This window comes from Rhinoraja longicauda, chromosome 34 (genome assembly GCF_053455715.1).
Source record: "Rhinoraja longicauda isolate Sanriku21f chromosome 34, sRhiLon1.1, whole genome shotgun sequence".
In the NCBI taxonomy this organism is placed as follows: Eukaryota; Metazoa; Chordata; class Chondrichthyes; order Rajiformes; family Arhynchobatidae; genus Rhinoraja; species Rhinoraja longicauda.
Window position 1 is genome coordinate 15,405,986 of NC_135986.1, and position 20,440 is coordinate 15,426,425.

At 47.7% G+C, this 20,440-nt stretch overlaps 6 protein-coding genes across 6 annotated transcripts; all 6 read left to right on the plus strand.

Annotated features, from left to right (window-relative positions):
* The first annotated feature begins 2,059 nt into the window (after window positions 1-2,059).
* LOC144609510 (histone H1-like) lies at window positions 2,060-2,731 on the plus strand. Its single transcript, XM_078427998.1, has one exon. The coding sequence runs from the start codon at window positions 2,111-2,113 to the stop codon at window positions 2,729-2,731; it is 621 nt and encodes a 206-aa protein (XP_078284124.1). The 5' UTR covers window positions 2,060-2,110.
* Window positions 2,732-3,869: 1,138 nt separating this feature from the next.
* LOC144609390 (histone H3) lies at window positions 3,870-4,280 on the plus strand. Its single transcript, XM_078427852.1, has one exon. It carries the CDS (start codon window positions 3,870-3,872, stop codon window positions 4,278-4,280), a length of 411 nt encoding a protein of 136 aa, XP_078283978.1.
* A 4,068-nt stretch (window positions 4,281-8,348) lies between these two features.
* LOC144609220 (histone H2AX-like) lies at window positions 8,349-8,735 on the plus strand. Its single transcript, XM_078427639.1, has one exon. The coding sequence runs from the start codon at window positions 8,349-8,351 to the stop codon at window positions 8,733-8,735; it is 387 nt and encodes a 128-aa protein (XP_078283765.1).
* A 5,840-nt stretch (window positions 8,736-14,575) lies between these two features.
* On the plus strand, window positions 14,576-14,887 carry LOC144609221 (histone H4). Its single transcript, XM_078427640.1, has one exon. It carries the CDS (start codon window positions 14,576-14,578, stop codon window positions 14,885-14,887), a length of 312 nt encoding a protein of 103 aa, XP_078283766.1.
* Window positions 14,888-15,669: 782 nt separating this feature from the next.
* On the plus strand, window positions 15,670-16,080 carry LOC144609219 (histone H3). Its single transcript, XM_078427638.1, has one exon. It carries the CDS (start codon window positions 15,670-15,672, stop codon window positions 16,078-16,080), a length of 411 nt encoding a protein of 136 aa, XP_078283764.1.
* A 1,025-nt stretch (window positions 16,081-17,105) lies between these two features.
* Window positions 17,106-17,525, plus strand: LOC144609222 (histone H2A-like). Its single transcript, XM_078427641.1, has one exon. The coding sequence runs from the start codon at window positions 17,133-17,135 to the stop codon at window positions 17,523-17,525; it is 393 nt and encodes a 130-aa protein (XP_078283767.1). The 5' UTR covers window positions 17,106-17,132.
* The last annotated feature ends 2,915 nt before the right edge of the window (window positions 17,526-20,440 follow it).

Sequence of the window (20,440 nt, forward strand, 5' to 3'; positions counted from 1 at the left end):
TCAGTGCATTTGTTTCCGGAGGTGGTTCCCAAAGCGCTCGGTTTCTCCAATCCATCCATTTCTCCTTCCCCCATCGGCACTCTTTGCACCTCCAACGCATTACTTAGTCTAACAAAGCCCAAATGATTCCATCAGTACAAGTACGGAACGGAGTGACGTTCACTTCCACTGTTGCTCCGAGAAGCAAAACCACTGACAAAAGCACTGTGCAAAGTGACTGGAATAGGTGAAGCCGTTTACCAAGCCGAAATTCCGTCTTTACCCGACTAGTTGTGCTGAATTGGCGTGTGATGCGCTCCTGGGTCCGTGGAAAGGATGTCGGCCGGAAATGAATCTATCCAGTGTATAAAATATTTTCTCGCCTACATAAAAATAATTCATGAATTCATGAAAATGCGATTTAAAATGTCGCTGAAGGAGTTGTTGGGCAGCAGAATAGTTGGGTCAGTGCCTCAGAATGTTCACACACTCGTACTGAAAATAAAAATACAGAATTTGCTCCAAATTCTACGGATACGTTAGAATGCCGTGAATGGAGAGGTCCCAACACACAACAATATTAATGTGCGCACAATTGTGCTCGGTTTGCCAATGCTCAGTTGAATTTTGAAATAAGCGACCACGTAAAAGGGGTAAACAGTCGCACGTAATTCCACGTATCAGGTCACTCCTCCGGGCGCGAACCCAAGCAATTAGTTGAGTCCGATGAAAATTCAAGAATGTTTCCTGTTTTCTTTGGCTATATTTTTGTTTGACTGAATTATTTTGCATAATACAATGGCTTGAATATAAATTGGCGGCGGCGGAGATGTCCTCATTCTTTAGGAAACGGGGTTCCCCTCTTCCATTATAGATGAGGCTCTCACTAGGGTCACCTCGATATCCCGCAGCTCCGCTGTTGCCCCCCCCCCCTTCGCAACAAGGACTTGACCTCACCAGCCGTCGCATCCAGCATATAATCCTACAACACCTCCAACGGCCACATCTTCCCATCTCCACCCCTTGCTGCTTTCCGCAGAGACCGTTCTCTCTGCAATTTCCTGGTCAACTCGTCTCTTCCCACCCAAACCACCCCCTCCCTGGGTACTTTCCCCTTTACCTCGCCCATCAGCTCCATCCAAGGACACTGACAGTCCTTTCAGGCGAGGCAGAGGTTCACTTGCATTTCCTCCAATCCAATTTACTGTATCCGCTGTTCCAGGTGTCAACGTCTGTACACCGGCCAGACCAACCGCAAACTCAGCGATCCTTTCACTGAACACCTCCGCTCAGCCCGCCTGATCCTACCTGAACTCCCGGTTGCTCAACACTTTAACTCCCGCTCCCATTCCCAATCTGACCTTTCTGTCCTGGGCTCTTCCATTGTCAGAGTGAGGCCAGCGCAAATTGGAGGAACAGCACCTCATATTTCACTTGGGTAGCTTACACCCCAGCGGCATGAACATTGACATCTGTAACTTCAAATAGCCCTTGCTTTCCCTCTCTCTCCATCACCTCTCCATTCCCGGTTCTCCCACCAGTCTTACTGTCTCCGACTACATTCTATCTCTGTCCCACCCACTCTCCTGACATCAGTCCGAAGAAGGGTCTCGACCCGAAACGTCACCCATTCCTTCTCTCCAGAGATGCTGCCTGCCCCGCTGAGTTACTCCACCATTGTGTGTCTGCCTTCAATTTAAACCAGTATCTGCAGTTCTTTCCGACACATTCCTATCACAAGGCATTTCCATGATCTTAAGTAAAACGCTCCTAATTTGCACAAAATTCTCTTCTCCATAAAATTACAGAAATTTGAACTCCATCCAAGAGAAAGCTTCTCATTTAATTCGCATCCAATCAAGTTCACAATATATTCACCGCCCACCATTAGCATGAGGTGCTGCAGTGTGTATCAGTGTGTATTGCCTATTATAAACATGGCAGTTCTTGTCCAGGACTACTGGAATAACATCTCCCATTTGTCTCAGTTGCGGATCAATACTGTAGAAGGGAACTAGGTCAGGAAAAAAAAGACAAGGCTTGCAAGGGGAACTATATGATGTTGGGAAGAAAACGATTCATTTCTCACTCAGTCCTGAGTGTCAGAGAGAGCTTGTGCAGAGTCGCCGACATGACCGAGACCGCAGCCGCCGAAGCGGATCCTCCAGCCGTCCCCGCCGCTAAAACAAAGGCTCCCAAGAAGAAGAAGGCGGCCGCCCGGAGCAAGTCAGCCGGTCCCAATCTGGGCGGCCGGGTCGACAAGCTTGTGGCGGATTGCCACGATCGCCATGGGCTATCTTTAGTTGCGATAAAGAAAGGTCTGGCCGCCGACGGCGTGGATGTGGACAAGTTACGCCACGTGATCCTGAGGTGCATCAGGAGGAGAGTAGCGAACGGTTTCCTGGTTCAGAACAAGGGCTCCTTCAAGATCGGTAAGGGAGAAGCCGCCGTGAAATCGGTAAAGAAAGCAAAGGTTCCAGCAGTCAAGGCATCCAAGAGCAAGAAACCGACGACCAAGAAAACCACGACCAAGAACTCACTGGCAAAAAAATCTACCACCAAGAAAACTACCGCTAAGAAAGTTGTGGCCAAGAAACCAGCGGCTAAAAAAACGTCGGCGAAGAAATCACCGAAGAAGGCATCGCCGAAAAAACCCAAGAAGGTCGCAGTGAAAATGGCAGCAAAGAAGCCGGCAAAACGACAGGCAAAGCCGAAATCGGTGAAACCCAAGAAGGCAACGACCAAAAAGTGAAATAAAAAGCGCTGTCTGTAAAGACCTGAACCCAACGGCTCTTTTCAGAGCCACCCACTCTATCAGGAAAGAGCAGATCCAAACTCAAACGTCCCCTGTCCCGGGACCAGGCTCAGTGCGAGGCGGAAATCATTTCAATTACCCAGGGGTTCATCATCCTAACTCGCTGTCTCCCACCACCCTCTTTCTATGTGATCAGGGATGCGGTCACCTACACGAGCACGCCAAGCGTAAAGCAGTCACTGCCATGGACGTGTACGCCCTGAAACGCCAGGGCCGCGCTCTGTTCGGAGGCTGAACCATTCCCTTTATTCGAACACAAAACAAAGGCTCTTCAAGAGCCGAAGATAGCCATAAAACCCTGGAGTAACTCAGCAGGACAGGCAGCTTCTCTTGAGAGAAGGGATCGGTGACGTTTCGGGTCTAGACACTTCTCCAGACGCTATTGTATCTCTTCAGAGAGTGTACCCACAGAGGGAACAGTGAGACGGGAGTGAGAGTGGATGCAGAGTGGAACAGGAGTCGACTCGAAACCGTTCCCTCAGTCTGAAGAAGGGTCTCCCGAGATGCTGACTGACCCGCTGAGTTACTCCATCATTTTGTGTCTACCTTCGATTTAAACCAACATCTGCAGTTTTTCTCCTACACCCTCTGCAACGGGATCCGGTCTGTAAGTCCGCGCCGCATATTCGGACTCGATGATTTAAAGCAGAAGTTAAAGTGGATTTGATATTAAGTTGACAGAAACGGAATATTATTTGTAATTGTATAAATAATACGGCCGTCAGTTCCCGACTGCTGTGAAATTGGCGGGCAATTTGTAATTCAACCCGCAACCAATGATAGTGCAGTCCATGCTCTCTGGTTGGCTGAGCTTCCCCCACACCACCCGCCGGTCACAAATCTCTGTACCCCTCCCCCCCCCCCCCCCTCCGGACTCAGACCTTCTGAAACCGCCGCCTGATGCTGACAGACCTGCAGCCATTCGCAGGCATGGGACACCGTGAGTGACATTTCTGCTCCAGCCATTCAGAGGCTGTGGGCCGGCGCTTCACCAACGCTTTAAAACCTGGTCCCAGAGCCGGCTCCGTCATTCCTGTGCCTGTGTTTCACGCTGTGCTCCGACTGTTGAAGGAGAATGGCCCGGACCAAGCAGACAGCGCGCAAATCGACCGGAGGGAAAGCTCCTCGCAAACAGCTGGCGACCAAAGCGGCGCGGAAGAGCGCTCCAGCCACGGGCGGAGTGAAGAAGCCTCATCGCTACAGGCCCGGCACCGTGGCTCTGAGGGAGATCCGGCGCTACCAGAAATCCACCGAGCTGCTCATCCGCAAACTGCCCTTCCAGCGCCTGGTGCGGGAGATCGCTCAGGACTTCAAGACAGACCTGCGCTTCCAGAGCTCGGCCGTCATGGCCCTGCAGGAGGCCAGCGAGGCTTACCTGGTGGGGCTCTTTGAGGACACCAACCTGTGCGCCATCCACGCCAAGCGAGTCACCATCATGCCCAAAGACATCCAGCTGGCCCGCCGCATCCGCGGGGAGCGCGCCTAAACCCCACCTCCACCAAGGACAACAAACGGCTCTTTTAAGAGCCACTAACCCCGGCAGAAGAAAGTGCTGCGCCTTTGTCTTAATGTCCTGTTACATTAATGCTCTGTTCTATCCGTGGGGTTTTCATCTGAATTAATGCCATAGACTATTGCTAAGCGGAGTTTTACTCCAGTGATTCAAGTGTAACTGGTTACGATGTAAACGCCAAAGCTGCTCATAATGCTGTGTACACGCCGCGCACAGACCAGCCCCTGTTCGCTCTGCGCCCCATTTTCTTCCGCTCTGGGTTCAAGGACAACAAACACCTTTATTACGCACTTTCCCCGCGCGGACCTCAGTCGCTGATCAGCCCTTCCACAGTCACTGAGTTACTGCATCTACATCTACAAAGTGATGAGGCCGGTTGGAGGGACAAAGGCGGCGACCAGATACACCAGCTCCAAGTAACGACCCACACAGCGCTGACGCAGCTAACGGAAATCCTAACGGCTCTGTTCAGAGCCACGCACGGTCTCGCTGAAAGTGTTGTGCCGATATTTCGACACCTCATTGCTCTAACTGGTTCGATATTTCATTTTCAGGCGATGATTCTCATTCTGTTTAATTTCATCAAATTAGCCTTCACGGTATAATCCATGTGTCGCTCTGCATTCATGCCAACTGCACTGAAACGGAAACATCACTCTCTGCTTGCCCATTAGTTTGTCTCAATCTTCATACACTTCTCTCAATGATCTATCCCTTCAGATTGGATTAACGTGAACAAGATGTTGGTGTGTTTGTTGCTGCTGCTGCTGTTTTAATTGCGAAGTGACTGACTTTTTGTGACTGCAGTCTGTTGTTTTGAACGTGTGAATCGTTTACTATTCGAGAAACAAACATATTAACCATATAACCATATAACAATTACAGCACAGAAACAGGCCCGTTCGGCCCTACCAGTCCACGCCGACCACTTTCTCTGGCCTAGTCTCATCTACCTGCTCTCAGACCATAACCCTCCAATCCCCTCCCATCCATATACCTATCCAATTTACTCTTAAATAATAAAATCGAGCCTGCCTCCACCACTTCCACCGAAAGCTCATTCCTCACAGCCACCACCATCTGAGTAACGAAGTTACCCCTCATGTTACCCCTAAACTTTTGTCCCTTAATTCTGAAGTTATGTCCCCTTGTTGGAATTTTCCCCACTCTCAAAGGGAAAAGCCTACCCACGTCAACTCTGTCCGTCCCTCTTAAAATTTAAAAAACCTCTATCAAGTCCCCCCTCAACCTTCTACGCTCCAAAGAATAAAGACCCAACCTGTTCAACCTCTCTCTGTAGCTTAAGTGCTGAAACCCAGGCAACATTCTAGTAAATCTCCTCTGTACCCTCTCCATTTTGTCGACATCCTTCCTATAATTTGGCGACCAGAACTGCACACCATACTCCAGATTCGGCCTCACCAATGCCCTATACAATTTCAACATTACATCCCAACTTCTATATTCGATGCTCTGATTTATAAAGGCAAGCATACCAAACGCCTTCTTCACCACCCTATCCACATGAGATTCCACCTTCAGGGAACAATGCACAGTTATTCCCAGATCACTCTGTTCCACTGCATTCCTTAATTCCCTGCCATTTACCCTGTACGTCCTATTTATGATTTGTCCTACCAAAATGCAGCACCTCACACTTATCAGCATTAAACTCCATCTGCCATCTTTCAGCCCACCCTTTCAAAAAGCCCAAGTCTCTCTGTAGACTTTGAAAATCTACTTCATTATTAACTACACCACCTATCTTAGTATCATCTGCATACTTACTAATCCAATTTGCCACACCATCATCCAGATCATTAATGTAAATGACAAACAACAGTGGACCCAACACAGATCCTTAGGGTATTCCACTAGACACTGGCCTCCAACCTGACATACAGTTGTCAACCATTACCCTCTGGTATCTCCCATTCAGCCATTGTTGAATCCATCTTGCAACCTCACTATTAATACCCAACGATTTAACCTTCTTAATCAACCTTCCATGTGGAACCTTGTCAAGTGCCTTACTGAAGTCCATATAGACAACATCCACAGCCTTGCCCTTATCAATTTCCCTGGTAACCTCTTCAAAAAATTCAAGAAGATTAGTCAAACATGACCTTCCAGGCACAAATCCATGTTGACTGTTTCTAATCAGGCCTTGTTTATCCATGTGATTATATATATTGTCCCTAAGTATCTTTTCCATTAATTTTCCCACCACAGACATCAAACTAACAGGTCTATAATTGCTAGGTTTACTTTTAGAACCTTTTTTAAACAAAGGCACAACATGCGCAATGCGCCAATCTTCCGGCACCATCCCCGTTTCTAATGACGTTTGAAATATTTCCGTCATAGCCCCTGCTATTTCTGCACTAACTCCCCTCAATGTCCTAGGGAATATCCTATCAGGACCTGGAGACTTATCCACTTTTATATTTTTCAAAAGTGTCCGTACCTCCTCTTCTTTGATCCTCATAATTTCCATCACTACTCTACTTGTTTCGCTTACCTCACATAATTCAATATCCTTCTCCTCGGTGAATACCGAAGAAAAGAAATTGTTTAATATCTCCCCCATTTCTTCCGGCTCAGCACATAGCTGTCCACTCTGACTCTCTAATGGACCAATTTTATCCCTCGCTATCCTTTTGCTATTGACATATCTGTAGAACCCCTTGGGGTTTACTTTTACATTACTTGCCAAAGCAACCTCATATCTTTTTTTCACTTTTCTAATTTCCTTCTTAAGATTCCTTTTACATTCTTTATATTCCTCAAGAACCTCATTTACTCCCTGCCGCTTATATTTATTGTATATCTCGCTCTTTTTCCGAACCAAGTGTCCAATTTCCCTGGAAAACCACGGCTCTTTCAAATTATTATTCTTTCCTTTCCACCGAACAGGGACATAAAGACTCTGTACTCTCAAAATTTCACCTTTAAATATCCTCCATTTCTCTATTATATCCTTTTCATAAAACAAAATGACCCATTTCACTCCTTTTAAATCCTTTCTCATCTCCTCAAAATTAGCCTTTCTCCAATCCAAAATCTCAACCCTTGGTCCAGATTTGACCTTCTCCATAATTATATTGAAACTAATGGCATTGTGATCACTAGACCCAAAGTGCTCCTCAACACATACCTCCGTCACCTAACCCGTCTCATTTCCTAACAGGAGGTCCAACACTGCCCCTTCTCTGGTAGGTACCTCTACGTATTGCTGCAAAAAACTATCCTGCACACATTTTACAAACTCCAAACCATCCAGTCCTTTAACAGAATGTGATTCCCAGTCTATGTACGGAAAATTGAAATCACCCACAATCACTACTCTGTGCTTACTACTATCTGCTATCTCCTTACATATTTGCTCTTCCAATTCTCGTTCCCTATTTGGCGGTCTATAATACACCCCTATAAGTGTTGCTAAGCCTTTCTCATTTCTGAGTTCCACCCAAACAGCCTCCCTAATCGAGCCTTCTAGTCTGTCCTGAAAGTGCTGCGACGGCTCCGTGAGTCATTAGACCATAGGTCATCAATACTCTAATGTCTTTTGTGCATAGAGCGATGTCTAACATGTTCTGTGAACCGCGTTTGTTCCGACAGGTTTGCGGTTTAAAATAGTAAGTGAGCATTCCTAGGAATCTCTCACCATGGAACGAATTCACACTCGGTGTGTCTTGTAGATGGGTCATCATAGAATAACCGGGGATACGGGGATGCATTATCACACATAGATCTGTAATTAATTAAGTCTGGGGTATTGCTGAAGATATATTTTTTCTTTTTGGGCGGGCTTTTCAAATATCAGTTCTTTTGGGGACTGGCGGTTATTTTCCGCGCTTCGCCTGTTGGCGCCTGGTCATTGGAGGAAGAGGCAGCTCTACGATTGGCCTATTTCACTTCACCAATGAGATGAAGCGCTGCGCCACCAATGGTAAGCGTCCCACCGCATTCCTCCAGAAGCTACAAGAAGGGCGAGTGCGGGAGGATTTCCTCATTCTCTGCGTGCAGAAGTTTGTGGAAATGACTGGACGAGGGAAAACCGGAGGCAAGGCCAAGGCTAAATCACGCTCGTCCCGGGCCGGACTGCAGTTCCCGGTGGGCCGTGTTCACAGGCTCCTGAGAAAGGAAAACTATGGTGAGCGGGTGGGTGCCGGAGCCCCGGTCTACCTGGCTGCTGTGCTCGAGTATCTGACGGCTGAAATCCTGGAGCTGGCCGGCAACGCGGCCCGGGACAACAAGAAGAGCCGCATCATCCCCAGACACCTGCAGCTGGCCGTCCGCAACGACGAGGAGCTCAACAAGCTGCTGGGATGGGTGACCATCGCTCAGGGCGGGCTGCTGCATAATATCCAGGCCGTGCTGTTGCCCAAGAAAACCAGCGCAACCTCTGGCACTAAGAGCAAATAGATCAGCGAAACGTCAATCCAACGACCCAAAGGCTCTTCTCAGAGCCACTCATAGTGTGTCGAAGGGCTGAGTACCGGCTGGGGTGAGCGGTTTCTGTTCAGTCTATCCGCTCACGTATGAAGCGATCCGCTTCAGTCCGGCTTCCTCCACAGTCCACAGTCTCCTCTCCGTCAGTTACATGGAGCTCCCCCCCAACGGGATCAGTGAGAGGGGAGCTGGGGAATTTCAGAAAGGCCGACGATTCCAGAACATCATAGAAACGTAGAAAATAGGTGCAGGAGTAGTCCATTCGGCCCTTCGAGCCTGCACCGCCATTCAATATGATCATGGCTGATCATCCAACTCAGTATCCCGTACCTGACTTCTCTCCATACCCCCTGATCCCTTAACCCACAAGGGCCACATCTATCTCCCTCTTAAATACAGCCAATGAACTGGCCTCAACTGTGGCAGAGGATTCCACAGATTCACCACTCTCTGTGTGAAAAAAAAGTTTCTCATCTCGGTCCAAAAAGACTTCCCCCTTATCCTTAAACTGTGACCCCTTGTTCTGGACTTACCCAACATCGAGACAAGTTCTGCCTGCAATTGTAAAGGCAAGGAATGAGTAGGAACAGTCACGGTGGTTCTGTGAATGGGAAATTGTGACTCACGAATTTAACTGAGTTTCTCAAAAAGGAACCATGAAAATTGTTGAGGGGCAGGCAGTAGATGTTGCTACATGGACTTTAGCAAGGCCTTTCACATGGTGTTGTATGGTAGGCAGGTCCAGAAGTTAGTTCACAAGCGATGCAGGGTGAGCTGGGCAATTGATACAAAACTGGTTTGGTAGAGGTGATTCTGTAAGTCTGATTTACAGTTTGGAGACCTATGATCAGTGGTGTACTGCAGAGATCAGTGCTGGGTCCACTGTTGTTTATCATCTATGCCCATCATTTGGATGATTATGCGATTGTCTTGGTTAGTAAGTTGACGGATAATAAATTAGTGGTAGAGTGGACAGTGAATAAGGTTATCTAAGATTGACGCTGGATCTAAATCAGCTGGGACAGAGGCTCAAGGAATGGCAGAAGGGACTTAACTCACACAACTGTACAGTGTTGCATTTTGGCTGAACAGTAAACGGCACCAGATTGCAGGAAGGATGTGGTTTTAACATGGAAACATAGAAAATAGGTGCGGGAGGAGGCCATTCGGCCTTCGAGCCAGCACCGCCATTCATTGTGATCATGGCTGATCGTCCCCAATCAATAACCCATGCCTGCCTTCTCTCCATATCCCTCGATTCCACTATCCCCTAGAGCTCTATCCAACTGCCCTTTGTGGCAGAGAATTCCACAAATTCACAACTCTCTGGGTGAAAAAGTTTTTCTCACCTCAGTTAAATGGCCTCCCCTTTATTCTAAGACTGTGTCCCCTGGTTCTGGACTCGCCCAACATTGGGAACATTTTTCCTGCATTTAGCTTGTCCAGTCCTTTTAAAATTTTTCTGTTCCTATAAGATCCCCTCTCATCCTTCTAGACTCCAGTGAATACAAGCCCTGTTTTTTCAATCTTTCCTCATACGACAGACCTGCCATCCAAGGGATCAATCTTGAGAACCTATGCTGCACTGCCTCAATTACAAAGATGTCCTTCCTCAAATTAGGAGACCAAAACTGTGCACAATACTCCAGATGTGGTCTTACCAGGGCCCTATACAACTGCAGAAGAACCTCTTTACTCCTACACAGAAATCGTCTTGTTATGAAGGCCAACATTCCATTAGCTTTCTTCACTGCCTGCTGTACCTGCACGCCACCTTTCAGTGACTGGTGTACAAGGACACCCAGGTCTCGCTGCACTTCCCCCTTATCTAACCTAACTCCATTGAGAAAATAATCTGCCTCCATGTTTTTGCCGCCAAAGTGCATAACCTCACATTTATCTATATTATACTGCATCTGCCATGCATCTGCCCACACACTCAACCTGCCCAGGTCACCCTGCAACCTCCTCACATCCTCTTCACAGTTTACACTGCCACCCAGCTTTGTCACAAATGGGTGAAGTTTTGGGTCGAGACCCTTCTTCAGATCAGTATGAAGAAGGGTCTCGACCCAAAAAGTCATCCATTCCTTCTCTGCAGAGATGCTGTATGTCCCGCAGATTTACTCCAGCATTTTGTGTTTACCTTCAGCAGAATATTGCTTGGACTGGAGGACTTTATCCATGGGGAGAACCTGGAGAGGATTTTCTTGTTTTCCTTGCAGTGAAGGAAACTGAGGAATGACCTGTTGGAAGTATATGAGGTTAGGATAAATAATCAATATTCTTTTCTCATGGTCAGTATTTCAAAAACATGAGGGGATAGGGTTGAGGTAAAGCACAAGGAGTTTTAAAGGAATGTGAGGCGTATTTTTTTTACACAGGGTTGGTTGATATCTGAATCATGTGACAGAGAAGGTGGTGGAATTGGATACAGTCACCATGTTTAAGAGACATATAGACAGATGAATAGGCAAGGCATAGAAGATTTCAAGAGAGAGTTAGATTTAGCTCTGAGCGCTAAGGGAATCAAGGGATATGTGGAAAAAACCGTAACGGTACTGATTTTGGACGATCAGCCATGATCTTATTGTATGGCGGTGCTGGCTCAAAGGGCCGAATGCCCTATTCCTGCACCAATTTTCTATGTTTCTATGAAGTCCCTATGCCAGCAAAACAGGATTGATACAGATGGGCAAATTGATGTGGTGGGCCAAAGGCTCTGTTTATTGGCTGTATTACTCTGTCTAAATACAAAATTATCAAATTTGGGGAAAAAAAGAAGCATGTCTCTAAACATATCACCAACTATTTGTTCTGGTACATTGATTCTATGATAAGGCACCACACCAACGCCTACACTTCTTCAGGATACAAAAGAAATCTAGCGGCTCTCCAATGACTATCAATTTCTGCTCTTGCACCACCATGGAAATCATATATCCAGAAGCATCATAGATTGCTGGTCTGTCCTGGTCTGTCCATGATCTCAATAAATTGCAGAGAGTTGTGGAAATAGCCCAGTCCAAAACAAACCAGGCTGCTCCATCATCATAATCTACACTTCGTCCTGGCTCGGGAAAGCAACCAACATAATCCAAGGACCACTCACAGGTCTCAAGAAGGGTCTCGACTGTCCCGCTGAGTTACTCCAGCTGTTTGTGTCTATCTTCGGTTTAAACCAGCATCTGCAGTTCCTTCTTACACCACTCACAACCTGGTCATTGTATCTCCTCTCCTCTGCTGTCAGGCGGAAAATATTATAGTTTGAAAGCGCGTGTCACCAGATTCAAGATTAGCTATTTGCCTGCTGTTAGCAGACTCTTGAACAGACATTTCATATGTTTCCAATAGACAATAGGTGCAGGAGTAGGCCATTCAGCCCTTCGAGCCAGCACCGCCATTCAATGCGATCATGGCTGATCACTCTCAATCAGTACCCCGTTCCTGCCTTCTCCCCATACCCCCTCACTCCGCTATCCTTAAGAGCTCTATCCAGCTCTCTCTTGAAAGCATCCAACGAACTGGCCTCCACTGCCTTCTGAGGCAGAGAATTCCACACCTTCACCACTCTCTGACTGAAAAAGTTCTTCCTCATCTCCGTTCTAAATGGCCTACCCCTTATTCTGGACTCCCCCAACATTGGGAACATGTTTCCTGCCTCTAATGTGTCCAATCCCCTAATTATCTTATATGTTTCAATAAGATCCCCCCTCATCCTTCTAAATTCCAGTGTATACAAGCCTAATTGCTCCAGCCTTTCAACATACGACAGTCCCGCCATTCCGGGAATTAACCTAGTGAACCTACGCTGCACGCCCTCAATAGCAAGAATATCCTTCCTCAAATTTGGAGACCTAAACTGCACACACTGCAATCTTCCAATCCACCTCGTGATCCACTGCACTTTGTTTCCTTTTTGCTCTCATGTATTGTGTGAGTGTACGATTTGCCTGCCTGACATGCAAAATAAACGTTGTCACAGTATGTTGCTACGTGACAATAATAAACCAACTCCAAATACTGAGATGACAAAGGCCTGAGGTTCACAGAGATCTTAGGGTCCTGCTGCCTAATTTGCAACAACTCGCATGCAGACGCAGATAGAATGACTTTTTCCTCTACTTCTTTCTTAGGCCCCCTCGGTCATGGGTTACCATGGGTGATGCATCCAAGTTGGCTGCTTCCTCCACACCTCGGCTGGAGCAGCAGATAGAATGTGAATTCGTGGATTTTACAGGTTACCTGATGTAGGGGAGGGGGGGTTGCAGAAGCCTGTAAGTGTAACAGGGTTATGCTGGTAGGTGATTTAAACTTTCGTCATGTTGACTGGGACTGCCACAGATTCGAGACTATGGAAGGGGAGGAATTTGTTAAATGCCACCAGGAAAGATTTCTCAAACAATATGTGGAAGGGCCTGACGGAGAGGAGGCGATACTGGGCCTCCTATTGGGAAATCAGGCGGAGCAAGTGACTGAAGTGTCAGTGGGGAGCCAGTGACCATAATACCATCCGGTAAAAATAACAAGTAAATAAATTATATTTCAGATATGCAGTGAGCTGTTGATACCACAACTGGAGTCTGTGTCAGGTGTTGGAGTGTTTAAAAATACAGGGCCGCTCATGTAAGAAAGAGGCGACACGAATCCGAATCCAGGGATCAGAGACTCTGATGATGGCGGCGTCAGCGAGTTTAACAGTTACTGAGCTGGGAAACTACACGCAACCCCCGAGAATCCACAGCAGAGAGGTTATCCCACCCTGGGAACTGTGCAACGGGCTGGCTGTCCGAGCTGTGAATGTGTAGATGTGAACATTGTGTCAGAGAGTGTGTTAAAGGGGCGGGCGGCTCAGATTGATGTCACTGTGTTTGTGGGTCCGAACATTTCGCCGGATTTCGCAGCCCCTCTGGTGAAAAATGTAAAGATATCAGTGTCAGGGGATCGCCCCACTTCCCAGCTCAGTCCTGAAGTGGGAATGAACCGCATAGTTTACGTTGGTTTCGATATTTCTGTCGAAAAACAGCGGGCACGTCAGCGATCGGGACAGAGAACGCGCTCAGTGCATCAGTGAAACGAGTTTAAATGGACAGCGCTGCCTTTAATTCGTATCAGACTTACTCGGCAATAAACATTCCGGTCTCAGAGATGTACCGAGGTCAGTCTGTGTCTCCGAAATGTCTGATTTTAAGTGGAATTGGAGGGTTTTTGAAGACAGAGAAACACAGCGAGGCGGAGAGGCCGGGAGCTGACAGCAGGATGTCACCGCCCCGTCCGCTCGCTGCCTTTAAATTGCTCTGTGCCGCTAAATGGTGTGACCGGGCTAAGCATCACTCGGACTGGGCATACGTTTGGCTTCGAGCTGAATTTAAAGCCTTTCATTGTCAGTGAGACCAACTCGGTATGTTCTCCAAATCATCCTTTAAAGCGACTGTAAACTGCTGAACCGCGTGGGGTGGGCGATATGGGCAGAGGGAACGGACTCCGAGAATGAACTGGAAGGAGACAAATAAATTTGACACAGCGATAATACCACTGAGTGACTTTTACCGCGGAATGCCTGTCTCTGACAGTTTGTCCGGAGCGCTAATTTTCGGGTCAACTGTCGACTAACCGTTGGAAATTTGGTTTCAGGAATCTGGGGCGTGGAGCTGGAATATGAGAGGGTGCTGTCTGTCACGTTGTCTCCTCCTCTCTCCGCCTCTCTCTCGCTCTCTCTCTCTGCATATTTCGGGCAGGTCGGGGCGCTGTTTATAAAAGGAGACAACAGCAGTCAGTTTATCATTGAGCAGCGACTCGAGTGAAGCAGCATCATGTCTGGCCGAGGGAAAGGAGGCAAAGGTCTGGGCAAAGGCGGAGCAAAGCGGCACCGAAAAGTGCTTCGCGATAACATCCAGGGCATCACCAAGCCAGCCATCCGCCGCCTGGCTCGGCGTGGCGGGGTCAAGCGGATCTCGGGTCTCATCTACGAGGAGACCCGCGGGGTGCTGAAGGTTTTCCTGGAGAATGTGATCAGGGACGCGGTCACCTACACCGAGCACGCCAAGCGCAAGACAGTCACTGCCATGGATGTGGTGTACGCTCTGAAACGCCAGGGCCGCACTCTCTACGGGTTCGGCGGATAAATAACTACCCCTTTTATTCGAACACAAAACAAAGAAAAAAAAAGGCTCTTCTAAGAGCCGCCCACAGCCTCACAGAGAGAGCAGTGACTCGGGAGTGACAGTAGATGCAGATTGTAATGTGCTTTATGAAACGAGTTATTCGACCACAAGAGTGGTTTGATCACAGCCGACAGTAAAAGATCACACACAAGGCGATGTCAGTTTCCCTTTTACCTTTATACCCCATAATTACTGCGGCAACAGGAGGGTCGACTCGAAACCGTTCTCTGGGTAACCGTCGCTTATTTCCAGTCTGAATTCCGTCTGCACCGGGATCCGGTCTGTAAATCCGCGCCGCGTATTCAGTCCATGATTTAAGCGAGAAGTTAAAGTGGATTTGCTATTAAGTTGACAGAAACTGGATTCATTCGGAAATATCAATAAAATACTGTCCGGTTCCCCGCTGAAATGAAATTGGCGGCAATTTAAAATTCAATCCGCAACCAATGATTCTGCAGTCCGTGCTCTCTGGTTGGCTGAGCTTCCTCCAACCCACCCGCCGGTCACAAATCTCTGTATCCCCCCCCCCCCCCCCCGCGGGCCTCAGACCTCCTGAAACCGCCGCCTGGTGCTGACAGACCTGCAGCCACTCGCAGGCATGGGACACCGTGAGTGACATCTCTGCTCCAGCCATTCAGAGGCTGTGGGCCGGCGCTTCACCAACGCTTTAAAAGCCGGTCCCAGAGCCGGCTCCGTCATTCCAGTGCCTGTGTTTCACGCTGTGCTCCGACTGTTGAAGGAGAATGGCCCGGACCAAGCAGACAGCGCGCAAATCGACCGGAGGGAAAGCTCCTCGCAAACAGCTGGCGACCAAAGCGGCGCGGAAGAGCGCTCCAGCCACGGGCGGAGTGAAGAAGCCTCATCGCTACAGGCCCGGCACCGTGGCTCTGAGGGAGATCCGGCGCTACCAGAAATCCACCGAGCTGCTCATCCGCAAACTGCCCTTCCAGCGCCTGGTGCGGGAGATCGCTCAGGACTTCAAGACAGACCTGCGCTTCCAGAGCTCGGCCGTCATGGCCCTGCAGGAGGCCAGCGAGGCTTACCTGGTGGGGCTCTTTGAGGACACCAACCTGTGCGCCATCCACGCTAAGCGCGTCACCATCATGCCCAAAGACATCCAGCTGGCCCGCCGCATCCGCGGGGAGCGCGCCTAAACCCCACCTCAAACGGACCAACGACACCCCCCCCCCCCCCCCCCCCCGCCAAGGACAACAAACGGCTCTTTTAAGAGCCACTAACCCGGCAGAAGAAAGTGCTGCGCCTTTGTCTTAATGTCCTGTTATATTAATGTTCTGTTCTATCCGCGGGGATTTTTTTCTGAATTAATGCCATAGACGATTGCTGAACGGAGTTTTACTCCAGTGATTCAAGTGTAACTGGTTACGATGTAAACGCCAAAGCTGCTCATAATGCTGTGTACACGCCGCGCACAGACCAGCCCCTGTTCGCTCTGCGCCCCATTTTCTCGCGCTCTGGGTTCAAGGACAACAAACACCTTTATTACGCACGTTCCCCGCGCGCACCTCAGTCGCTGATCAGCCCTTCCACAGTCACTGAGTTACTGCATCTACATCTACAAAGTGATGAGGCCGGTTGGAGGGACAAAGGCGGCGACCAGATACACCTGCTCCAAGTAACAACCCACAGCGCTGACGCAGCTAACGGAAATCCTAACGGCTCTGTTCAGAGCCACGCACGGTCTCGCTGAAAGTGTTGTGCCGATATTTCAACACCTCATTGCTCCAACTGGTTCGATATTTCATTTTCAGGCGATGATTCTCATTCTGTTTAATTTCATCAAATTAGCCGTCCAGACCACGGTATAATCCATGTGTCGCTCTGCATTCATGCCAACTGCACTGAAACGGAAACATCACTCTCTGCTTGCCCGTTAGTTTGTCTCAATCTTCATACACTTCTCTCTATGATCTATCCCTTCAGATTGGATTAACGTGAACAAGATGTTGGAGTGTTTGTTGCTGCTGCTGTTTTAATTGTTTAGTGACTGACATTTAGTGACTGCAGTCTGGTGTTTTGAACGTGTGAGTCGTTTGCTATTCGAGTTATTTTCTTATAGAATAAGCGGGGATGCGGGGATCCATTATCACAGATGTGTAATTAATTAAGTAGACTTGCTGAATATGTATATTTTATTTTTGGGCGGGCTTTTCAAATTTCAGTTCTCTGCGCGCAGAAGTTTGTGGAAATGACTGGACGAGGGAAAACCGGTGGCAAAGCCAAGGCCAAGCCTAAATCACGCTCGTCCCGGGCCGGACTGCAGTTCCCGGTGGGCCGTGTTCACAGGCTCCTGAGAAAGGGCAACTATGGTGAGCGGGTGGGTGCCGGAGCCCCGGTCTATCTGGCTGATGTGCTCGAGTATCTGACGGCTGAAATCATGGAGCTGGCCGGCAACGCGGCCCGGGACAACAAGAAGAGCCGCATCATCCCCAGACACCTGCAGCTGGCCGTCCGCCACGACGAGGAGCTCAACAAGCTGCTGGGAGGGGTGACCATCGCTCAGGGCGGGGTGCTGCCTAATATCCAGGCCGTGCTGTTACCCGTGAAAACCAGCGCAACCTCTGGCACTATGAGCAAGTAGATCAGCGAAGCGTCAATCTAACGACCCAAAGGCTCTTTTCAGAGCCACTCATAGTGTGTCGAAGGGCTTAGTACCGGCTGGGGTGGGCGGTTTCCGTTCAGTCTATCCGCTCACGTATGAAACACCGTTCCCCTTTGCCAAGCCCCATGAATAAAGCCAACATCTGCCCCGCACAAAGCGATCCGCTTCTGTCTGGCTTCCTCCACAGTCCACATTCTCCTCTCCGTCAGTTACATGGAGCTCTCTCCCAACGGGATCAGTGAGAGGGGAGCTTGGGATTCCAGAACATCATAGAAACATAGAAAATAGGTGCAGGAGTAGGCCACTCGGCCCTTCGAGCCTGCACCGCCATTCAATAAGATCATGGCTGATTATCCAACTCAGTATCCCGTACCTGCCTTCTCTTCATACCCCCTGATCACTTTAGCCACAAGGGTCACATCTAACTCCCTCTTAAATATAGTCAATGAACTGGCCTCAACTACCTTCTGTGGCAGAGAATTCACCACTCTCTGTGAAAAAAAACTTTCTCATCTCGGTCCTAAAAGACTTCCCCCTTATCCTTAAACTGTGACCCCTTGTTCTGGACTTCCCCAACATCAATTTTCCGTATATAGACTGGGAATCACATTCTGTTAAAGGGCTGGGTGGTTTGCAGTTTGTAAAATGTGTGCAGGATAGTTTTTTGCAGCAATACGTAGAGGTGCCTACCAGAGAAGGGGCAGTGTTGGACCTCCTGTTAGGAAATGAGACGGGTCAGGTGACGGAGGTATGTGTTGAGGAGCACTTTGGGTCTAGTGATCACAATGCCATTAGTTTCAATATCATTATGGAGAAGGTCAAATCTGGACCAAGGGTTGAGATTTTGGATTGGAGAAAGGCTAATTTTGAGGAGATGAGAAAGGATTTAAAAGGAGTGAAATGGAACTTTTTGTTTTATGAAAAGGATATAATAGAGAAATGGAGGATATTTAAAGGTGAAATTTTGAGAGTACAGAGTCTTTATGTCCCTGTTCGGTGGAAAGGAAAGAATAATAATTTGAAAGAGCCGTGGTTTTCCAGGGAAATTGGACACTTGGTTCGGAAAAAGAGGGAGATATACAATAAATATAAGCGGCAGGGAGTAAATAAGGTTCTTGAGGAATATAAAGAATGTAAAAGGAATCTTAAGAAGGAAATTAGAAAAGTGAAAAAAAGATATGAGGCTGCTTTGGCAAGTAATGTAAAAGTAAACCCCAAGGGGTTCTACAGATATGTCAATACAAAAGGATAGTGAGGGATAAAATTGGTCCATTAGAGAGTCGGAGTGGACAGCTATGTGCTGAGCCAGAAGAAATGGGGGAAATATTAAACAATTTCTTTTCTTCGGTATTCACCGAGGAGAAGGATATTGAAATATGTGAGGTAAGCGAAACAAGTAGAGTAGTGATGGAAATTATGAGGATTAAAGAAGAGGAGGTACAGACACTTTTGAAAAATATAAAAGTGGATAAGTCCTGATAGGATATTCCCTAGGACATTGAGGGAAGTTAGTGCAGAAATAGCAGGGGCTATGACGGAAATATTTCAAATGTCATTAGAAACGGGGATGGTGCCGGAAGATTGGCGCATTGCGCATGTTGTGCCTTTGTTTAAAAAAGGTTCTAAAAGTAAACCTAGCAATTATAGACCTATTAGTTTGACGTCTGGTGGGAAAATTAATGGAAAAGATACTTGGGGACAATATATATAATTATTTGGACAAACAAGGCCTGATTAGAAACAGTCAACATGGATTTGTGCCTGGAAGGTCATGTTTGACTAATCTTCTTGAATTGTTTGAAGAGGTTACCAGGGAAATTGATAAGGGCAAGGCTGTGGATGTTGTCTATATGGACTTCAGTAAGGCATTTGACAAGGTTCCACATGGAAGGTTGATTAAGAAGGTTAAATCGTTGGGTATTAATAGTGAGGTTGCAAGATGGATTCAACAATGGCTGAATGGGAGATACCAGAGGGTAATGGTTGACAATTGTATGTCAGGTTGGGGGCCAGTGTCTAGTGGCCCCAGGGATCTGTGTTGGGTCCACTGTTGTTTGTCATTTACATTAATGATCTGGATGATGGTGTGGCAAATTGGATTAGTAAATATGCAGATGATACTAAGATAGGTGGTGTAGTTAGTAATGAAGTAGAGTTTCAAAGTCTACAGAGAGACTTGGGCCTTTTGGAAGGGTGGGCTGAAAGATGGCAGATGGAGTTTAATGCCGATAAGTGTGAGGTGCTGCATTTTGGTAGGACAAATCAAAATAGGACGTACAGGGTAAATGGTAGGGAATTGAGGAATGCAGTGGAACAGAGGGATCTGGGAATAACTGTGCATTGTTCCCTGAAGGTGGAATCTCATGTGGATAGGGTGGTGAAGAAGGCATTTGGTATGCTTGCCTTTATAAATCAGAGCATCGAGTATAGAAGTTGGGATGTAATGTTAAAATTGTACAGGGCATTGGTGAGGCCGGATCTGGAGTATGGTGTGCAGTTCTGGTCGCCAAATTATAGGAAAGATGTCGACAAAATGGAGAGGGTACAGAGGAGATTTACTAGAATGTTGCCTGGGTTTCAGCACTTAAGCTACAGAGAGAGGTTGAACAGGTTGGGTCTTTATTCTTTGGAGCGTAGAAGGTTGAGGGGGGATTTGATAGAGGTTTTAAAATTTTTGAGAGGGACGGACAGAGTTGACGTGGGTAGGCTTTTCCCTTTGAGAGTGGGGAAGATTCCAACAAGGGGACATAGCTTCAGAATTGAGGGACAAAAGTTTAGGGGTAACATGAGGGGTAACTTCTTTACTCAGAGGGTGGTGGCTGTATGGAATGGGCTTCCGGTGGAAGTGTTGGAGGCAGGCTCGATTTTATTATTTAAGAGTAAATTGGATAGGT